Source organism: Lissotriton helveticus, chromosome 4_1 (genome assembly GCF_964261635.1).
Source record: "Lissotriton helveticus chromosome 4_1, aLisHel1.1, whole genome shotgun sequence".
Taxonomy (NCBI): domain Eukaryota; kingdom Metazoa; phylum Chordata; class Amphibia; order Caudata; family Salamandridae; genus Lissotriton; species Lissotriton helveticus.
Window position 1 is genome coordinate 1,091,941,730 of NC_136063.1, and position 21,817 is coordinate 1,091,963,546.

Here is a 21,817-nt window from a genome sequence, read left to right on the forward strand (position 1 = left end):
AAGGGCGGAGTCGGCGTTAATTCATGAAATTCAGCTAATTGAACACAGACTCTCGTTGGAACCACAAAACCACACAGTAGGATCTGTGGCAATCCCCCCCGCAATAGTAATCCCCCATAATAGTAATGATAGCAATCCATGTAAAACTGTAATGTCTCAATCTATTGCAGAGGACCCAGAGGATGTAGCTCCAACAGAGAACCCAGTGCCTGATACTAAGAGGCCCAGGCCAAATGTGAACACTAGAGGCCAAAAGGATAAAACCACTGAGTATAACAGACTTACGCCCCCACCTAAAAAGTGACGGTTTAAATAAAATAAGAAATCTTGTAAAAAATCAGGACGTAAGACCCCAAGGACCTCAAGAACTTCCGCACCATCTCCCTGCTCACCTTCCCGGCGAAGGTCATTGAGAAAATCGCCAACATACAGCTGACCCGCCACCTCGAGGACAACAACATCCTAGACCAGTCGCAATCCGGATTCAGACGGAACCACAGCACCGAGACAGCCCTCATTGCCGCCACAGACGACATCCGACGCCAACTAGACAACGACGAAACCTTGGTGTGAGAAGTTGGCCTGATGTATGATGTCCACAATTCTGTGGGCTCTGGTTAGTTTTAACCGCGTTTACGGTTACCCATATGTCTTAGCCCTCTAGAAGGGTGGAATGCTACCCCCGTCGCCAGAACTGGCGAGGGGGTAGTATTCCAAAGTGTATGACACCTTACACGACATGTTTTGATAAAGCCAAACCAAAGTTAGCAATAAACGCGGGGATTATAATGCACTTAAGAGTATATGGTATGGCAATATCCTGGAACAGCTATAAGGAAATGGTTCCGAAAGCTACAGACCGGCTCAGCTCATGCTAGAGCACCATCTCACATAAAACCAAGCACTCTGCCTCCAGGATTGTTAAGGCCTGCCATAGGAGTGACTTATATTCATTGTTGTTCTTTGGGCAACTGCTATCAGTCTTCCAGTGACCAGGCTTTTTACAGGCATGGCAATAAGGTTTCTTTTGGGTAGAGGAAGTGTCTTGGGACCCACCCCCATCCTTGGAGTTTTGGGGCCCTGTGGGAGACTTGTCTTTAGATGTATCCCCCCATTTCTCTTGAACCTTGGAATTATCCTTCTTTTGGTCATTACCCTGATTCTTAGGCCTATCCTGGTTCTGACCCATTTGTCTGCCTTCTTTCCCAATTCTTGTGGAGAGGTCAGATCTGAGTCCACCAGGTGCTGGTGCAAAAGCTGGGTGTGACAATTACTAAGGATCTGCTCCCTCTTAATCAAATTATACAATCCTGTATAGTCATGTACTTTGCTGCCAAGTAACCAACCTTCCAGAGCCTTAGTAGCACTATCTACAAAATCAGTCCAGTCCTGAGTCTGAGCTTTTTGGGTATCTCTGAGCAACAACCTGTATTGCTCAGTGGTTAAGCCAAACCCATCAATAAGAGCACTCTTCTGGACAGTGTAATTTTTAGCATCCTCAGGTCTAACTGTGAGGAGCTTATCCCTCCCTTTCTCAGAAAAGGAGTACCATAAGATTGCTGCCCACTGATCTTGGGGAACCTGCTGTACCACGCAGGCCCTCTCCAGAGCAGTTATCCATTTGTGGATGTCATCCCCTTCCCTATAGGGGGGCACAATCTTTGTCAGGTTTCTAGTGTCATAGGACCTGTCTTTATCCTTAGGGATAATGCTGCCACCAGTGGAATCTGGTCCACTCAATTTTTTCTCCCTTGCTAAGGCAAGTTAACTTGGGTCAGGGCCACCTCCTCTCTCTCTATCTGGAGTTCGACAGCCCTCATTCTAGCCCTATGCTCTCTCCTCTGAGGTGAAGACCTTCCCCTCTGAGAATTTCTTGAGGTATTTGAATGGTTAGAGTCCCTGGATAGGGATCTATCCCTTCTATTACCTGGGAGTATTCGGCCATTGGGTCTGGAAAGGTGGGTCACCTCTCCATTCCCATGTAAGCTGACATTAGCCTGGCTAAGTATTCTGACCTGGACCTGACCAGTTTCTTGATCTGAGTCTTGATCATTGTCAACCTCCACATCCACCACCTCTGGGGTGAGGGTCTCATCTGGGAGGTTGGCTCCTTCTCCTGTAGGACCTGAGGGGCCTGCATTAGCCCTCTCAAGATCATCTGCCTCTAAGATTCCTACTAGGATTGAGATTGTAGGGTTGTGACCCTTTTTCAGCCCCCTGTTAAGGCACAAGGCACTTACGTCCCTGAAGCTGAGTTTGTCATAGCTGGAAGGTGCCTTGGTCAGGTCACCTGTCACAGGCAGAGCACTGCTTGGCTCACCTGTGCCAGACATGACTCTAATGAGGTGTAAGTGATGCACTTACCTACACTGAGTGTTTTCCTACTGGAACCTTGCTAGTGAGTTGTAGTCCGGGTGTGCTAAGCCCTTTGGTCTACAACTACTAAGTTCAGTAAAACTTAAATATCTTAAGCTTTGTTTATATGTACCTATGGTACTTAATGTGATCTTTCAAATGCTATAAGATTGCAATGGTAAAACAACAGCAGATTCAAATCCCAACCGCTCCTCACCAATGTGAGAAGTTGGCCTGAAGTATGATGTCCACAATTCTGTGGGCACCTTGTATCAGTCCAAACAATCCCTTATGGTGGTGGTTGTAAAGTCAACCTTATAGACAAGCTATCCTAGAGGTAGCATGGACTAAGCAGTCTTAGGCTTAACTCAAGAGGGCATGTGAAGCCAGCTGTTTTACCATATGCAATCCTGTAATATCAAATGAAAGGACACCACACAAGTTATATATTCTAAAAATATATGTATTTGTTACTAGAATAATCCTCTGTACTCTTTATGAGTGCAGAGGCACAAGCGTTTAAACAAAAGCACAGTTAAAGATACAAAAGTTGCACAATTATGGATAGGCCCGATGGCCGCTAAAACCATATACTAAATAAGTGGTATAAGTATCACTTTACGAACAGTGGTAAGGCCTAGGGCCTTGGGAATCGCTTGGACTACTCTGGACTAACGACAGTTAGGTCGGGAGAGGCCTGCGGGATTCGTGTGCAGTGCTGAAAGCACAAGCTTGCACCAATGCAAAGTCAATGGCGCGTAAAAGTTACAAAGTTACCGTTTTGGAAGTCTTCCGACTGGAATAGAATTAAGCCACTTTAACTAGGACACTAGAGGTATGTACCACTACAGGAGCACCGGTGTTGGATCGTTACCTCACCCACAGGAAGCGGGTGCATAGGTGCCAAAGTGTGTCGGGTTTTGTCGTGGAGACCTATGGAGCCTGGAGATGAAGATGTTGCAGGCGGCCAGGAGGGAAGAGTCCGGTTGGATCCAAGGGTGGATCGAAGATGTAGAGTACCTGAAAGCAGAGGGGACAGAGTCTGGGTCACTTGGCAGTGACCAGGATGGAACCAGGAAGGAACCAGGCAATGTCGGGCGCAATCAGGTGGTTGTCTTGAAGCTTGTGTCCGCTGCCACGTGGACTCTGGGGCATCGAGGATGTCCAGGAGTGGATTACGAGCTGTCCCACGAAGGCTCTCGCTGTCCGCGGTGTCGGCTTCCGGATCGGAGTTAACAAGCCTTGGCAAATGCGACCCACGCAGGATTCGAATATCGCTTCTTACTCGGACCAGCAAGGTCAGAGCGGTGGCTCCTTTTCAGGGGAGCAAGGGCCAGTCTGGAGCAACCAGACCAGCGGTGTAAATTCAAAGGTTCGTCGGTACTGGGGCCACTAGCCAACGGGCAAGTGACCGGACCAACGCGTCGAGCAGGAAAATGCAAAAGGGCCCCACGCAGCACTCGGTGAGTGTGGAGGGGTTAGCTTCGGTGCACAAGCTGCTCGGGGCTGGGGCTTCTCAAACCCCAATGCACAGCTTCGAGGATACCTCAGGAGCTGCACGGTCAGCACTTCGCAGTCTTTTCAAGATGGCCGGCCCCACGCTTCACATCGCCTCCACGGGTCTCAGATTTGCTGGGACTGTGGATCGGGCTGTTAGAAGTCAGGGAAGCTGGGTCTTGTCGATCTCTGTCGCTCGAGTTCCGGCGGGAACTGCAACAAAGCAAACCGTTGGGAGCTGGATGGTGCCTGTTTGCACAGGGTGGTCACTCCTTGACCACAAGGGAGATTCTTCAGTCTTCCACGTCGAGTGGGATGTCGAAGGGTCCAGAGTTTCGTTTCAAAGTTTCAGTCAGGATGATCTGAGGTGCCTTGGCACAGCTACCTTTATTCCAAATCAAGGGGCTAGATATCCTGCTAGGTCCCTCCTATGGGTGGGACCCAGGAAGGGGGTGGTTACACCCCTTTCCCTTTGTCCAGTTTCGCGCCAGGACTGGGGCTGGAGTGCCCCAGCACCGGTTTGAACTGGGCTATGCATGGAGAGCCTTGTGCGCCCCAGGCAGTGTCTAGTTTCACTCGCCCTGCCTGCCTCAATCCACTATCTCCTGTCTGGGACGGTGTAACACCTCCCTGTGACAGGATACCTTTTGTCCAGGCCTCCCCTGCCGGAGTTTCGGTCAGCAGCAGGAGGCCAGACTTGTGTCGGGGCAGCAGCATACCTTTTGTGATGCTGGGGCTCTGGTTAGTTTTAACCGCGCTTACGGTTACCCATATGTCTTAGCCCTCTAGAACGGTGGAATGCTACCCCCGTCGCCAGAACTGGCGAGGGGGTAGTATTCCAAAGTGTATGACACCTTACACGACATGTTTTGATAAAGCCAAACCAAAGTTAGCAATAACCGCAGGGATTATAATGCACTTAAGAGTATGGCAATATCCTGGAACAGCTATAAGGAAATGGTTCCGAAAGCTACAGACAGGCTCAGCTCATGCTAGAGCACCATCTCACATAAAACCAAGCACTCTGCCTCCAGGATTGTTAAGGCCTGCCATAGGAGTGACTTATAGGTATATATGTGTCCAGATATAGGTTTAGATATAGGTATACTATATCTAAGCAAGGGGTGATTACACGACCTTGCCCCAGCTGAGTGATCAGCCAGTTGTGTCGGTTTGGATGGCCAGCCAGGGGTGGCAAAATATATGCTGCAGCCCCTGGTAGGCCTTGGCTGCACTTATGCCCTGGGTACCTATAGTACACTGTACAGGGGCTGATAAGGTGACCCAATCCAATTAGGTATGTACCTAGGGTACATGGAGTCCATTTTAAGGAGAGAGCAGATAGCCTGGGGCCCTGATTAGCAGGATCCCAGGCCAACTAAGTCGAAAACCCGCTAAACACTAGGCAAAAAATCTGGGGTAACCATAGTCCGGTATCCACCCTCCTACACTCGGCCCTCATCCTCCTGGACATGTCAGCCGCCTTCGACACGGTCTGCCACCGCACACTAAGAACACGCCTCCAAGAAGCCGGAATTCGGGAGAAAGCCCTGGACTGGACCACATCCTTCCTCTCTGGCAGAACCCAGAGAGTTCGCCTCCCACCCTACCGATCCGAAGCAACCAACCTCATCTGTGGCGTACCCCAGGGCTCATCCCTCAGCCCGACCCTGTTCAACATCTACATGGCCCCCCCGCACAAGTGACCCGCCAACACGACCTGAACATCATCTCCTATGCTGACGACACCCAGCTCATCCTCGCCCTTACCAAGGACCCGCATACCGCCAAAACCAACCTCCTCGAGGGTATGAAGGCCGTCGCCGAGTGGATGAGGAGCAGCCGCCTGAAGCTGAACTCAGACAAGACGGAAGTCCTCATCCTCGGCCCTACCCCGTCCGCCTGGGACGACTCCTGGTGGCCGACAACTCTAGGAACAGCACCGACGCCCACGGACCACGCCTGCAACTTTTGATTCATCCTCGACTCCTCCCTCTCCATGTCCAAGCAGGTCAGCGCGTCTCCTCCTCCTGCTACAACACCCTCCGCACGCTTCGCAGGATCTACAAGTGGATCCCGATCGAAACCAGAAGAACAGTGACCCAAGCCCTCGTCAGCAGCCGGCTCGACTACGGCAACGCACTACGCAGGAATTCCGACCACACACCTACAGCGACTACAACGCATCCAGAACGCCTCAGCCCGCCTGATCCTCAACCTCCCTCGACGCAGCCACATCACCCCCCACCTAAGAGACCTTCACTGGCTCCCCATGAACAAGAGGATCACTTTCAAGCTCCTCACCCAAGCACACAAAGCAGTCCACAACTCCGGACCAGCCTACCTGAACAACAGACTCAACTTCTTCTACGCCCCCGCCCGCTAGCTCCGCTCTGCCAGCCTTGCCCTCGCCGCCGTCCCACGAATCCAATGTACCACCTCCGGAGGCAGATCCTTCTCCTTCCTCGCTGCCAAGACCTGGAACACCCTCCCTACCCACCTGCGGCAGACCCAGGACCTGCTCAACTTCAGGAAGCTCCTCAAGACCTGGCTCTTCGAGCAGTGGCAGCAGCCCCCCCCCCCCGTGCTCAGCACCTTGAGATCCTCACTAGTGAGTAGTGTGCTTTATAAGTTCTGTGATTGATTGATTGATTGATTGATTGATTGAAGTAAAAGGGAACCCAGGCATGCACCATAATGTGAATTAGAACCGTTAGTAAAATAAAATGAAATTATCTTTTAAAAGCAAATTTGATCCCATAGGTATCTCAAAAACCTATTTAATGGAATTTTCAAAGCATAGTTACAAAATTAAAAAAATGCTTCTTAAATACATAAACCAAATGCGACAAATTGCACACTAAGTTTGTATATTTCGTCACATTTTATCATTCATTCATTTTATCATTCACCCTCCCGTCATCTTATGGGAAACCTCAGCTGGTTCTAGCTTTTTTTGCAACATCACTATGCATTCTGGAACTATAATTTTTTGTTTGAGCCTAGGCAGCGCATGCGTTGTCTCTTGAAACATGCTGTATCTACTGTATGGGCTTTCAATATCCCCATCCTTTTTCATTCGTTGATTTATGTGGCTTTTGAAATCCCTTTTTATTTGTACCTTTGTCCCTCCTTTTGCTGCTTTAGTCACACCTTGAAGACTGGTCCTGTCACATGAATCATTTCTCTATCGGCCATATATTTTTATTTTGGCGCACTATTCCTGTTGCCTCGACTTGTTTGGTTTTCCAAACCTGCTCAGCCGGGGGCTGCAAATCATGTCCTTATCTTGTTTTCCACTGCCATTAGTTTCACAAGCGCTTTTTCAGCTGGAGACTATATTGATTTTCATCCTATAACATTTTTGGTTTCCTTAGCTCAATGTTCAAACCTTAACTAATATACTTTCTTAATGTAAGTGAAGTTTAAGAAGACAACCGGGATTAAGATCAACCTATTTACATTGTCCTTTTGACAGTATGATTATTTGAATATGATTAAATAGGTAAACATGCTGTTATTGCTCCATTTTATGAAAATGGAACCAGCTTTAAGATGCTCGCTTTCAACTTTTGATGATTTATCCAATATCAATATATATATTTCCAATATAAAGAGGATGCCTCCTTGTGCTCTCCAAATGTGGCATCTAATGTGAGGTTGCTTAACAATATATCCTGCAAGTAGACACCAGTGTTGTATAGTTCCCACTAATCCATAGGATCTGCACATTTGTTGGACAACATAAACTTTAGGTGAGGTATCTAGACTGATTCCGGGCACCCCTGCATGATATGTTGGCTTAGAGACCAGCTAGCTCACTGGGCCACCATAAACCCCACTAACCTTACCAGGGAGTTAATGGCTTCTGGCAACTGCTGAACATGACAACCCTAACCCCTCAGGGAGCGTGGTAACAGATCAGAACCATTTGCTCAGTCAGTTTCATTAAACTTTATTCGGTTCACAGAATAGGAAGCCATAAAAGTTACATAATACCATTAAATTACAAATCGTCTATAAAAATATGCAAGACACAAAACACATTCCCAAACATACAGTACAATAGTTCCATTATGTATTCAATAATTAAAAAGAGTAGGGCATCACATTGATTCAGTTGTTTAAAAAATTAATTCATAAAATATGTCATCCAGGTCCCTTAGGGTTCTAAACATTTTCTATACCTTAACGAACATTTCAGAAATCCAGCCACAAACTGAATACATTCTGGTTTTAATAATTGTAGAAATAGAGAGCGGGGCGTACCTGTATAAAATGTAACTTTTTTAAAAAGAGATTTAAAAAAAAGCCTCCTTGGGGTTTCATAAAATTTACAAAAGAACACAAAGAGCAGCAGATCCTGTGGAGACATATTGTCGCAGCCACAGGGTGCTAGCACTTTGCCTTTATAACTCCCCTTCGGGAACAGCTAATAAAAGATGGAAATAATCCATTCTAAACCTGATTAGTAAAAAGCATTCGTGGGCAGATAACGGCCACAATAAGCATGGCTCCAATTCTAGAGATGACTTAAGCATCATGTGCTTGCAGACACTATTCTTTAACAGTTCTGTCTCCTCTCTTTTCATTTTTTTGCGCAAAATAAAAGAGTGTTTTACAAAAGCCACGTCTGCCCTAATAATACAATCAGGTGTTAAAAACAGGTCCGGACGCCCCAGCTCGCTAAAGCACCCCTTTAAATACTTCAACCACGGTATGTCGATCATGTGGTCCATGCTCAAAGTCTCTTTTAGTAGTTTTTGAGTAAGTTCTAAATTTTCGTTTAACCAACATTTGAGCCAGAAAATTAAGGGGCGCATAGCCAGAATATCACAAATATATGGAAGGCCAGTTTCTTCGTGATCAATTAAGTTCGCAGTCCCTTTGGGAACACCCAGCAGCTGCTTTAAAAACTGATTTTCCGTCACCTGTATACCTTCTAGACCAGTATACCCCATAATTCACTCCCATAGCTAGCTATCGATACATTCTTAGCTTGATAGATCTTCAACATTGCAGCCACTGGGCGGTTGCCCATTTTAGCTGCAAAGTTAAATATTGCTGTGTTGGACCTGGTAACCTCTCCCCTTTTCTTTTTTAGCAATGCGCCCCTGTTCAGGCGATCATCCAGTAGGACGCCCAAATAGGAGAAGGTTGGAGATATTGGCACTCTTTCTCGGTTCACCTTAAAGGGGAACTACTTTCTGGAGCGCAGCCCTACCTGCATTGCGTAAGATTTAGAGTTACTTACGGCCAGATCTCTATCAGCCATAAACCCACGAAAAGCATCTAGCAGGGTTTGTAAACTTTTGGGGGTACATGCTAAAAGGACTGCGTCATCTGCATATAGCAAGTCGGGCAGTCCCCGGCGTCCCACATAAGTGAAATCAGCCCCAGTTTCCAACAACGTCTTGTCTAAGTCATTGATATAGAGGTTGAAAAGGAAAGGGGCTAAAATACACCCCTGGCATACCCCCTTTCTGTGTTAAAATTCCTGGTTACCTTGAGGTCCTTGGCAAATCTGATATTCGCCCTAGTATCTCTATGTAATTCCATCAGGAAGTCCACCAAATTTGACTCCTCCCCCGGTTGACACAGTCAAAGGCGGAGGAAAGATCCATGAAGGCCATGTAGATTGTCCCTTGGCGGGCAATGGTGTACTTTCCGAGGATTAGATTGAGATTAAGACATTGTGCTACGGTCGAGTGGCCTGGGCGGAACCCATACTGGATATCGGAAATAATCTTGTTTTCTTCCGCCCAGGCAGTCAATCTATTTAATACGACTCCACCTGTGACCTTAACCACGGAGTCGATGAGGGAAATTGGTCTGTAATTCAAGGTACAGTTACGGTCTCCCTTTTTAAACACTGGAACAATTGTGGAGACTCCCCATGACTTTGGGCACCCTTCCATGGCGGCTACATTAATCACCGCCACCAGGATTGATGCCCAAAGAGTGGGGTTAGATTTAAAAAAGTCCGGTGGGATACCATCCGGACCTGGAGCCTTCTTACTTGAAAGATTATTGATACCATCCTCCACTTCTCTTAAAGTAAACACGACTGCATTCTCATTCAGTGTTCTTACTGGCAACTGCGGTAGAATTGATCTACTTTTAAAAATAGCATCAAAATGAGACACCCATTCTTCTTCCATTATATTGGTGCCCAATTCCTCCGCTCTTTCCGTTGTAAAGAGAGGTCTATTAATAATACTCCAAAATCTGGAACTACTGGAAAGAGTCAAAGGATCTAAAAGCTCCCGCCATGTGGCCTCCTTCAGTTCCATTTTTCGGGTGGCCAACACTTAGCATCTAGCTTCCCCAGATTCTCAATGATGACTTTCATTCTTTCTATTAAAGGTAGCATTAATGACTTCATTATCTGCTCTACTTGTTCCATGAAGCCTTCTGGTATTTGTGATGTTAAAGAGAGGTCGCTTAGGTGGCTGTGGCGTAGAGATGTTTGGGGTTTTAGTGGGCCATCGAGGGGGAGCATTATTTAATGTTGATTGGATGGATCTGGATAGATTCCCCCCTTTGTTGGTTGTTTTAATTACTTTCGGTCATCTCCCCTTTTGCAATCCTCCCCCACGCTTCATTTTACCAGTCGGTGCTGGGCCTGTTACTTGTTTTTTAGATGGTAAGTCAGTTAGAACATTAAGGGTACTCGTTTCTGCGGGCCCAATTTCTTCTGATAAGGTGCTTTCTTTTGTAGTATTAACCGAAGCACAGGTAATAGGCCCAGCAGACCCAACACTCACTTCTAAAAGGCTATCACCATTAGATATCTGGGTACATAGCTGTTCTGGTGTTTTTGCTGACATAATAGTGCCCAGCGAAGATCGCTTCGAGTATAGAGGTTCTAGTGATAATCGCCTTTCAGTGAGGGTTATTTCATGCTCTAGGACTACTGCAGCTCTAGTTATAAACTGGTCTAGAGTCCCAGTAACGGTCCTCCCAATAGGGCCTGACGCTGCCTTCCTCCCCTTCCCTGATCGTAGAGCCATTTCCCTTTGCGTTTAATGACCTTATCTTATCAGAAATATCTAAGGGCTAATATTAACAACCGGATACCTGTAGCCAAAATACATGCAGCGGTCAAGAAACAAACAATAAATAAAAGTCTCACTTTGTTAATGTCACGTTAGGGGGGTGGCCCAGCCCAGCCTCCACCGGCCTACGACTGCCTTAGACGGCCCCGCCCTTGTCCCGGGCTTCTCCCGGCGGCGCCCGCTCGCGTCCCGCGTTGCGTGGGGGAAGGTGGCGCTTTATAGCACGATGTCAGCACCTCCCCCAGCAGCAGCTGTTAGCACTCTAGCCCGGCAAGATGAAGCGATGCAACCTGGGAGCAGAAGTCCCACCAGGGTGTTAGCAGACAGCAGGCAGGCGTCCCGTGGACGAAAAGCGGCACAACACAGCTCCCAGCAGTATGGCAGTATGGCAGGTAAGTTCCAAAGGGCCCCGCGCTGCGTGGGGGAAGGCTGCGCTTTATAGCGCGATGTCAGCGCCTCCCCAGCAGCAGCTGTTAGCACTCTAGCCCGGCAAGATGAAGCGATGCACCCTGGGAGCAGAAGTCCCACCAGGCTGTTAGCAGACAGCAGGCAGGCGTCCCGTGGACGAAAAGCGGCACAACACAGCTCCCAGCAGTATGGCAGGTAAGTTCCATTTGCTCAGTCAAATGTGCTCACTTGTGCTCAGAGAAATATATAGAGAATACACACTGGGAAGCTTTCAATATAATTATTGAACCAGTGTTATTCTTGTATAGAATTCATATGCTGCTATAATCAGTAGGAAGAAGCAGATAAAAGTAATTACAAGCACCAAAAGAGCAAATGGTAGATCTAGTTCTACAATGGTGCTAAAACAATGTGTATATATGCAGGCATATTAAACAAGACAGTAATGAGGCATACTCCTACTCTGCAAACCCTACTCTGCATGTACCTAGTGTTTGTGTAGGTGTGAAGCCAAGAATCCCCTCCCCATCCCAAGTGCCGCTCCAACCTCATAACCTGGCAGGAGAGAATGTAGGAGCCAGTCTTGGTCTCAGATTGGACACCCCCTCACACAGATGTCAAACTGCTGCGTGAAGTCTCAGCATGCAGGGACCACGGTGTAAGCTGAAGTGCTGCCTCTGGCAATCTATCAGTATGCTCATTATTTATAATAGAAAGCAGCCTTGCGATGTACGTGTAGAATAGTTAGTTCACTGATATGTTGATAGCTGAATCGCCCCGTGGACGAAGATAGAATGAATGACATCTGTACCTAATGCGTAAAGAGGCCTTGTACATGGTGTTCGAGGCATTGTGAGAATGTTATACGAAGCTAGATGTGTAAACAAAGTAGTTTCAGAGAAACTAATCCAACATTGTTGCACATATTTATATGTGCAAAAGTTCACAGCAGAAATGTTATTGTGTAAAATTAGGACAATGTAAGAAAATGTGCAGCTTCGGTACCTGGGCCTAACATAACATAACATAACACCAGGGATTCACCAGTCATTGTATTTATATGTAGCAAGAATTTTTATTTATTACAATGAACCTTTAAAAGTGATTGTATTACAGACTCCAGGGGTGAACAATGTTTAACAGTTTCTGTTTCAAACTTAAGACTGCAGCTGATTGCATGTGTGTCTCCCATGGTATGTGAACTTTCGGCATTAAACCACACTCCCGGTAGTGCTTTCAATGTCATTGCATAGACCTGCAGCGCTGTAGGAATTCAAAAGCTTTACCAACACAATCATGTTATGGCAGATGTGGCTGGGTTGAATTGCTTCTTGCAACTGAGGTGCTTTACCCATACCCATGTTTGTATATGACGTCGCCGCTTGGGTTCCCATTTTTTAGGGCTCGCCTGGCGTTGCAGCGCAAAGCGCTGCTGCTAGCGAGCCTTATTGTCGCTGTGTTGCCTCCCCAAGTGGTACAGACCGGTGCACGAGCAGACACCGGTCTGTGAACGCGCGAGCCGCAGGAAACGCCAACGTGCACGCTCACGGCGTCATGCTCCTGCCCTCCCGCGTCTCTTCCAAGGCGTGCTCCAGGCCGCAAATCTTCAGAGGGGGGAGAAGGGCTGGCAAACAGCAACACCTCCCTCCCTTGGTCGCGTGATTGCAGTTAAAGCGCTTCTAATCGCGTATAACGTGTTATAGCAGCTGTTTTAGCGCCCTACCAGCCCCGTTTTTTGCCCCCCATCTATTTTTAAACCCCCTTCCCCCCAACTTGGAAACTGATTTAGGTGAGTTAGGGGGCGGTGCGGAGATGTGTGTTCTGAGGCAAGTCGCTGCTTCATGTAGTCAGCCCGAGTACACCGTGCACAATCTCACCCTGCAGGGTGGAGCGCGCCCTCAGCCCAAATCCCTGCACTCGGGCGGCCTCTGCCTCCGGGGCTCACCCTGGCTGTCACCAGTTCTGCACCCCACCATGGAGATACTGCATAGCCAAGAAGTTGACACCCGGCTTGATTCGGAGACGAAGCCTCCACCCCCGCCGCTCCTAAAGAGGGTGGAAGGTTTTATGGTTTAGTTCGTTCCCCCAAACATGAATTCACAGATAACGCCCATTCGCTAGCTCTAGTTGTTTTGCAAAGGAACAATGTTTCCCAAAGAAGACTTGACTTCTGTGTCCCAAAAGTAGAGGACCAGCGCCACCTGGCGGAATCATACTATTGTCACACTGTGTTCCAAAAACTGCTTCCTTTTCAGCGTCCTTCCTCTCTGTGGTCACAGCCATCATCTCTCTTGCCCACTTACAACTCTGGCCGCCCTCGGCATGTTCAACTGGTGCAGCACCGAGGTGCCTGGAGCGCCCTCAAACTACAATTGAGTTAGCACGGCTGCTCCCGGTAACAGTCACCTACCGAGTAACTATTCCTTCTCCATACACGGAAAACAAAAAATAAAAAAACACAACACAAACACAAACTTTGTTGTTGTTTTTTTAAATGGTCCTGGACGGCAATTTTTCTCCCACTTCTCAACTAAATATCCACGTTTCAGCTAGAAACCATCACTGCCTTGATTTAAGTCTCCAATCCCACGTAGGATTTTCTTTTCAGACTTCGTGGGCAGAGCCTTTAAGCTGCCGTTGCCAAATTGTGGAACACAGCTTTGCTTTCCCCAGCAGAATTTAAAAACAAAACCATCATTCAATCTGGGCATGGGAAGAATAAACAACACAGCCACCCTCGAGTGTCTGCATCTGTGTGAGAGAGAGAAAGCGTGAACGTGCTTGTGAGTAACAGGAGCTGAGAAAGACAATAGTGGGAGCAAGAGAAGGAAGGGTAAGGGAGGTGAAGTGTGTGGGAAGGGCAGGTAAGTGGGGTTTGCGATGGAAAGGAGAATCTGAAGGAGAAAATGGATTGTGTGTGTTTGTGAGAGGAGCATTTCATTGAGAGGTGAGGGGGTGTGTGAGTGAAAATAGCATGGTGGTGGAATGAGTGGGAAAGAAAAGAGGCTTTCTGAGAGAAGGGTGTGAGAAAAAGGTTAGACCAGAAGATATGTGAAAGGAAGGCAGGCGAAAGGGGTTTTGAGCTAAAACATTGAGGTGACTGTCGTGAAGAGTAGCGTGTCTGCGAGATTGAGGGAAGTGAGGATGATAAAGCAGGGTATCAGAGGATGGACTTAAATACGTGTGCAAATGAAACGGTGAAGAGAGAATGTATGACGTTACTACACCGTACATTACCCCGCAGTAGGTTACAACGCGGACGTTACATCGTCCGCGTTGTTACCACGCATTGCTTTACATCGCAAGTCGATGGCACGCTGGACTTAGGAATAGCATAAATTACTATTCCTACTCCAGTTAGCGCAACAGCAGGGAGTGTGTTGGATTTAAAATCCAACACATTCCCTGGTGTTGCACGCCATCTAGCGCAAGTCATAGAAACAACTTGCGATGTAATGCCATGCGTCGTAACAACGCGGACGATGAAACGTCCGCATTGAAACCTACCAGCGTGGTATTGCCAGCGTTGTAAACACTGTTTCCCACCTGAGAGGATGGTCTGAGAGGTAGAGAAAAAGAGGTGCAGGGTTCGAAAGAGAAAGTGGGTGGTCATGCGTGTAAGACAAATATGGGGAAACTATTGAAAAATGTTCAAGTGAGTAGCTGTGAGAAGAGAGTATAGTGTGAGATATACGAGAGCAGGCAATGTTAAGGGGTAGAGAATTCATAGGTGCTACCGTGAGACCACCAATGAACTGCCTGCCAGTGAGTGTAGAAGTCGTAATCTGGTGGGTGATGTGCACACAGCTTTGGCAGTGTGGGAGCAGGACGACAGCATGACGGTCCCACTCTCATAATGCCAAACTCATATTCAGGCTCTAACTGTATGCCCAGGCTGCCAAGATCAGGAAGTGACATATTTTCAGTACAAGCAGCCACTGTAGCACCACTGTTAGGATTGGTTGTACAGAAAACTGTGCCTTCAACTGGGGATGGAAACAATCCTAGTGCTGGCTTAAAGTGTTCCTATGAGTAAGTAAACCTTGCACTGTTACTTTCTGGTCTGTACATGTTCTGTTCGAGGTCAACTTACACTGCTCCTATCTGATTTGCATGTGTCCTGTGATGGCAAAGGTTTTCACTGCTCTTGTTCCAGCCGTTCCTGTACTCTGAAGGACAGAAGCTTACACGGTTTCTGCCCCAGATCTGCCTGTTTTATGAAAAAGGTTTGTTTCCATTGCTATTGCCCCATCTTCTGCATGCACTCGCATAACATGCCCTGGGACTGTTCAACAATATTTGATATGAAATGCCAAGATCTGTAGTCTTGAGGTGGGCCCCTGACTCCATGGAGGTAATAATCAAGAGCTGAAACATGGTATGGAAAAGAGAAGTAGTGTGCCTTTCTTGACCCTCCTGTTTTTAATCTTACAGTATGGAGACACCAGTAAAAACTATTTTTGTTCACTAATACAATTTCTGGTCTGATTTTACAAAGAGAAGTTATAATGTCAACTTGAGGGACATAATCTTACCAAACCTGATTAACCCATAACTAGGAAACGGCCCAAGCAGTGAAGAGTGGTACTCTCGGGTTGAGAGTGCGTAAGAGTCCGCTGACTCCCCTCGCTACCCATTCAGTTTGCTTGCCCCATGCGAAGTCCCTCCTTCTCCCTGACTTTAATTATTCTGTGCGTCTGGGAAGGTTTAACTACTGCTGTTTATGTTGTTATGTTTTTGTGTTGTGAAGCTCGGTATTAAACTTTTCACTACAAAAAAGACAAAACCATTTGCATTGCCAATGTTTGTTTCAATGCATCATGTGAATGAAAATTGAACCCTTTCCAAATATGGATCTTTTGCCCTGTCCTCCCTTTGTGTGTTGACCCTTTCCAAATATGTAGGCAGAATTTAGTTTTGGTTTTCAGTGTCAAACAAGAAGTTCTTGAAATGGGCTAGATGACTACTTAAACATGTAAAGCATAGGCGACAGTGCCTTAATGTCACACACAACACCTTAGGCCAGTCCTGGAATTCTAACATCACTTTGCACACTGGCGTTTTGAACCCATAACGGCGGCATTAAAAGCAAACCTATAAACCCACAATACAACATGGTGTTGGATGAAAAGACAGACAATAAAGATGATATTATATGCAGGGCCACTAGGATTATGGACCTACGAAAGGGAAATCATGCAGCATAACACAGCACAATCTGTAGCAGTATTAGTTCTTTATTTTGTCATTTTAACAACTATTAAAAGTGAAAACGTGACTGGGCAAAGTTGTGCCACATTAGTACCAGTCTAACACCTGAACACAGCAGTCAGCTACTGAAAGGTGACTGGTTAGTTAAACTTTACAAAGGACCCACTGCTTAGAATCACATGTAACAATTTTTGTTTAGTAGGTGGAAATAAACAATTTCTGGTGAAGTATTTAAATTATACAGCAGATGGCGCTTTTTTGTGGCAAATGAGGAATATTTATGATTATGCATACAAAGCTGCGGCCACAGAAATGCATAATTCCAGCAGGTCTGAATTTATATCATAGAAGCAATTGGCAGACGTGTGAAATGCTAATTAAAACTTAGCTCCTGACTTTCTTTTGTAGGTCGAGCCTAGAGTCAGCGCAAAAGCGCTGCTCTGGTGAAGAGCTGCTGTAGTTCAGTATGTGATGGAAGCCCCACCCACTCCCCCGCCCATATTTTCCTTCGTAATGCTGCCTTCATATTCGTTTATAGGCTTGTTAGTCCCTCCTTATTACGCCCATATCGTATCCTCCCATGGCTACCGGCCCCTTTACTTTGAGCGTTACATGGTATATGTTATTTAGACTGTGGCACTATCTTCTTTAATGAGGTTCTCCTACTACCTTCCCTACTCCCCCCCCCCCCCCTCCCTCCCTTGTCCGTGCCTTCTGTGAGTCTGACATTGGAGGTTTTGGCCCTGGTAGCGTTGTGTGGCTAGAGCTTAAGGTATGACAGTTGGAACATGGTCATGTCGGCGTGTTTGACAGTGGAAGCATGGCTAGAAATGGAATTTTGGTTTGAGAGGGAGGGACTGTGCCAGGTTTATCATTTTAGCTCTGGGGTTTTGCCACGTCTGTCTGACAATGGGGGTAGAGCCATGTTTGTGGTCTGATAGATGGGCCAGGACCTTATGTGGCTGAGAGCTATATTGTGTATCTCGCAAATGGGACATGATTAGGTCTGTAGGTATACATTAATTCAACACCACCACCAATACCACCACCAGTACCACACCAGTACCACCACAATTACCAATACCACCACCAACACCAATACCACCACCACTAATACCAGTAGCACCACCATCAATACCACCAATACCAATAACCGCCACCATCATAACCACCACCTCCACCAATACCACCACCTCCACCACAACCAATACCACCAATACCACCACCACCAATATCAGCACCACCAGTACCATCACCTCAGCGCCTCTCGCTCACTAGTAATAGCAGGGGCACTGTACAAGGCTGGAGCTGCAGCCGAGACCATCCCTCCGTCTCTCCATACCTGCCATAAAGCACAGCCCGCCCTGCACCAGGAGGTGAAGCCAGGGCTCTACTGCAGCAGGAGTGTTTTTTGTTAGGCCAAAGATAGCGATGACAGTATGCAATGCCACACTGCACACTCAAATCATGGGGAGGGCAGGAAATAGCCCCACTGCCCGCTCTTCCTCCTGAGCCACGACAGTGTAATCCCTGAGCGAAAGGCATTGGAGCGCTTTGTTAGTTCAGATCCTATGGAACTCTCACTTCACATTTTGTGTCTGTGTAATTTACAACACTTGCACATCTTCTTCACTACACTATTTATCACTACTTTGAAGACGTCGCAGGCCGGTGTCTTCCTCTGATAATTACAATCTAACAAGTGGTCTTGAAGGCCCTTTATTGGAATGCAATAGGTCTCGCATTTGCAAGAGTTTAAGCTATTAGTATTGTAAATAACAATGCCTTTTATTTATGTTTTAAAACCCAAAAGATAAATAAAAGGCATTGTCATTTACAATGCCAATAGCTCAAACTCGCGTAAATGCGAAACCTACTGCATTGCAAATGCTTGTTTTTGTGACCGTTTATCACCATACGCGTTTCTTAGTCTCACTGCAGCGGGTCAATGTATCTCCCTATAAATAAGAATTGATACAGTCGACGAGCAATTATAATTTTTTTTTTTTTATACCTACAGGACAGTGCGTGTTTGGGTATACCTTTCCCATCTTTCCTGGCACTGGACTTTTATAACAATTATCAGAATAAGGAAGCAGGATTTGAATACGAAATAACAGCCTGACATTGCTGTTCTATTTGCTTGTGAACAGAACGTTACATTTTCAAGACAAAACAATATTTAAAAGGTTTGTCTTGATGCTCCGTCCCGCCCTCCTCCTGCTGTCTCTAATGTTTTTGACCCTCGAGTCCGATGTCTTGCTTCATATCCCACTGTTCCTCATGTTGCTGCCCACTTCCTGCTATTAATGTCAGCCTTCCCCCCTCCGTACCCAGTCAGTGATAGATTTTAATATTATGGGGGTTATACATGGCAGAGATCAGAGATCTGACGTTATCTGGTTTGTGCCAGATGTCTGTCCCCTCCTCCACACACAGTTGCTGCCTAGCTCCGTTAGCATGCTAAGTTATTTACTGTTTATAACCTCCTTCATAAATCAGCTTTCTGTGAGATAAACAGAACCCGAGAGCTATGAGGCAGATTAACCTCTTTAGCCCAGTTCGGTGTTCTGCATACAGTCCGTGATAGCAAAAGACATACAGATGATGGACGGAATGGAGAGCAAATCAAACATTCACCCCCAGTCAATAGATCTTGGTTCAATCCATCTTTCTTTTGCTCACCATGCCATCCCAGTTTAGACCCAGCCATATGCAAATCAGTCTTCACCCTCTGCCTCATGGGAGCAGTCCAGTCCGAACTGCCAAGCCAGGTCCTCCCCGGACCAGAGACAAGCATCCTGAGACCGGTTTCAGCTTATCACCCCTCATCAGCCAGGCTAGCTTGAATTCAGTGGCACAGGGAGCCCGGGACCCATGTCTGGGCATACCCGGTGCACTTAAGGCAAGAAAGCAAAAGACACACAGATGATGGACGGAATGCAGAGCAAATCAAATACTCACCCCCAGTCAGGATATCTGGGTTAAATCCATCATTCTTTGCTCACCATGCCACTTAGTGATAGGCATATCAATGTAATAAGATCCTAACACTCCGAATTTTCTTTTTTTTTTTTTTTTTATATTTCTTTTTATTAAACAGTCGACCATTGACAATAAAATGAGTACATATAGGCTGGCATTTCCAATACAGAGTCAAAATCACTTTAGCAAAATAAATAATCACTGTTACATTCAGCTGATCAGGGGGGTTTCAGGAGCTTCCATTTCACCCTGTCTTCTTGGTGGGGGACAGATGTCACCTCTATACTCATTCCACGCTCCCCAGATCTTACTCCATTTCCCTGGGCAACCCCGTGCAATAAAAACCGATTTCTCTCTGAACATACACCAATCTAGATCTTCTTTCCACTTCCCCACCCGGGGTGGTAGACCAGCCCCCCACAATTGTGCAATGTTCTGCTTCGCTATCATAAAAGCAAGTGACGCCCACTGTGTGGTGTATGTGTTAAGATCCGTGGGTTCCCAGATATTCAGTATACATCTGCGAGCTTCCGGTCTCAGATTTACCCCCAATACAGACTGTAATTCTTCATGAATATCTGCCCAATACTGTTGTATCCATCCGCAGCTCCAGAGTATATGCATGAACGTCCCAATTTCCACACAACCCCGTCTGCATTGGGTGCTCTCCGCCCGACCCATGCCTACCAGGCCCGAACCCGTAACATAAACTCTATGTAGGATTTTAAGCTGCACCAGCCGGAGTCTCGCCTGGTTGGCCACCACCCGCGGGGAGGACTCCGCCACCTGCCAATCCTCATCATCTAACTCCAGCCCTTCGCCAGTCCATTTCCCCCTCAATCCCTGCAACGGGTCTTCCATATTATTCACCAGCTTCTTATAAATAAGAGAGATGGCTTTTTCTGGCAAATGTCCCTCAAGCACCCTATCCTCGATGGGGGAGGCTTCAGGGAGAGACGTGCCCTCCGGCACCTGAGTAGATAGCGCGTGTCGGACTTACAGGTAGCGAACAAATTCGATGCCGGCTAATTTGTACTGCGTTTGCAGTTCCTTGAAGGAATATATCCTGCCCTCACCCCATAAATCTTTGATCCTAGAAATCCCAATGATGTCCCATTTGCCGTACCCCTTCGTCTTCCAAAGGCTCCCCAACCTCTCAGGGTTCCACAGCGGCGTGGCCAACGTAAACTTGCGCTCCCACTGCAGGTGTCTGGGCGCTGCGTGCCACACATGCACTGCATCCGAATTTTCTTTTGTTTTCATAGGCTGTTCAATACCTAATTTGAGATGTAAACAAGTAACATACTTGGTAACGGGCTTTCTTCTTCTGTGAAGTTAGTCACATATGATCCATGTGACGTGTCATTATTCTTTCCTGTTCTTCAGGGTGAAAAAAACGAAGCATAATCTGTGACTTAACAAAATAGCTGTGTAAAAGCTTCTGGTGTTATTGTACTATAGAGCTGAATGTGCAAGTAATGTGAAATGCCATATTTACTACGTTGATTACTACGAAATGGATGGGGCAGCTACCGTTGCAAGCTAAGTAACCAACTCCGATCTATTGAGAGTTCTGATTTTGGTAATGTGCACAACGGTATTGTCCAGTGAAACATATGTGGTGAATGGAGAGGATTAAGCTTGAAATGTCAATGTTTATATACATTTATGATTTCTTTCGTTTTAGCTCCTGAGACTGAATTGGTTTCTGGAGGATCTGATAAACTTGTCATCCTTTGGCAACTAAGGCAGAACCAGGTAGGCTGATTCTTATATCCCCGTTCATTAATGTTTCAAACAAAACAAATGATAATCAGTTTCATATTTTTGTTACTCTGCCTGCAGTACTAGTACATCGTGGATACGAACCGGAAACGTTTTCATCCTTTAAGTTAGACAGTGGGCTATTTCTTGGTCAAAGATAAATGTGAGGGTTTACATATTTAAGTTTTTTTTTAATAAATATTTGTTCATTCTTTCCCATACATTTTGGTTGGAAAGTTCCACTCGCTGGTCTTCCTATCTTTTTAACTCCAAGACAATTTCCAGGTTCACTGTCATAATCTGCATAATCTTTGCAACTATTGTAATTCCACCTCTTCAATTTAACACCACAATTAATAAAGTGCATCCCGTAGCAGCTCATATGTTCGGACTAAATAGTACTAATGAGGAAGGAGGAGAATAGGGAAATAGAGCAAAAGAGACAGCAAATGGCAGTGAAGGGTAGTAGAACTAGAAGGCAGCTCTCCGTATGTGGTATTTATGTTTTTTACTTTTATGCAGCCAAAGCAGTGATTGAG

General features: G+C 46.4%; 1 protein-coding gene across 3 annotated transcripts in view; it reads left to right on the forward strand.

Moving 5' to 3' along the window:
- Positions 1-21,817, forward strand: part of ELP2 (elongator acetyltransferase complex subunit 2) — a 964,760-nt gene that overhangs the window by 38,008 nt on the left and 904,935 nt on the right. For all 3 annotated transcript variants that reach the window (XM_078687686.1, XM_078687687.1, XM_078687688.1), the window contains one exon: positions 21,202-21,272. In XM_078687686.1, the coding sequence (XP_078543812.1) occupies positions 21,202-21,272 (71 nt within the window). The remainder of the gene's footprint in view (positions 1-21,201; positions 21,273-21,817) is intronic.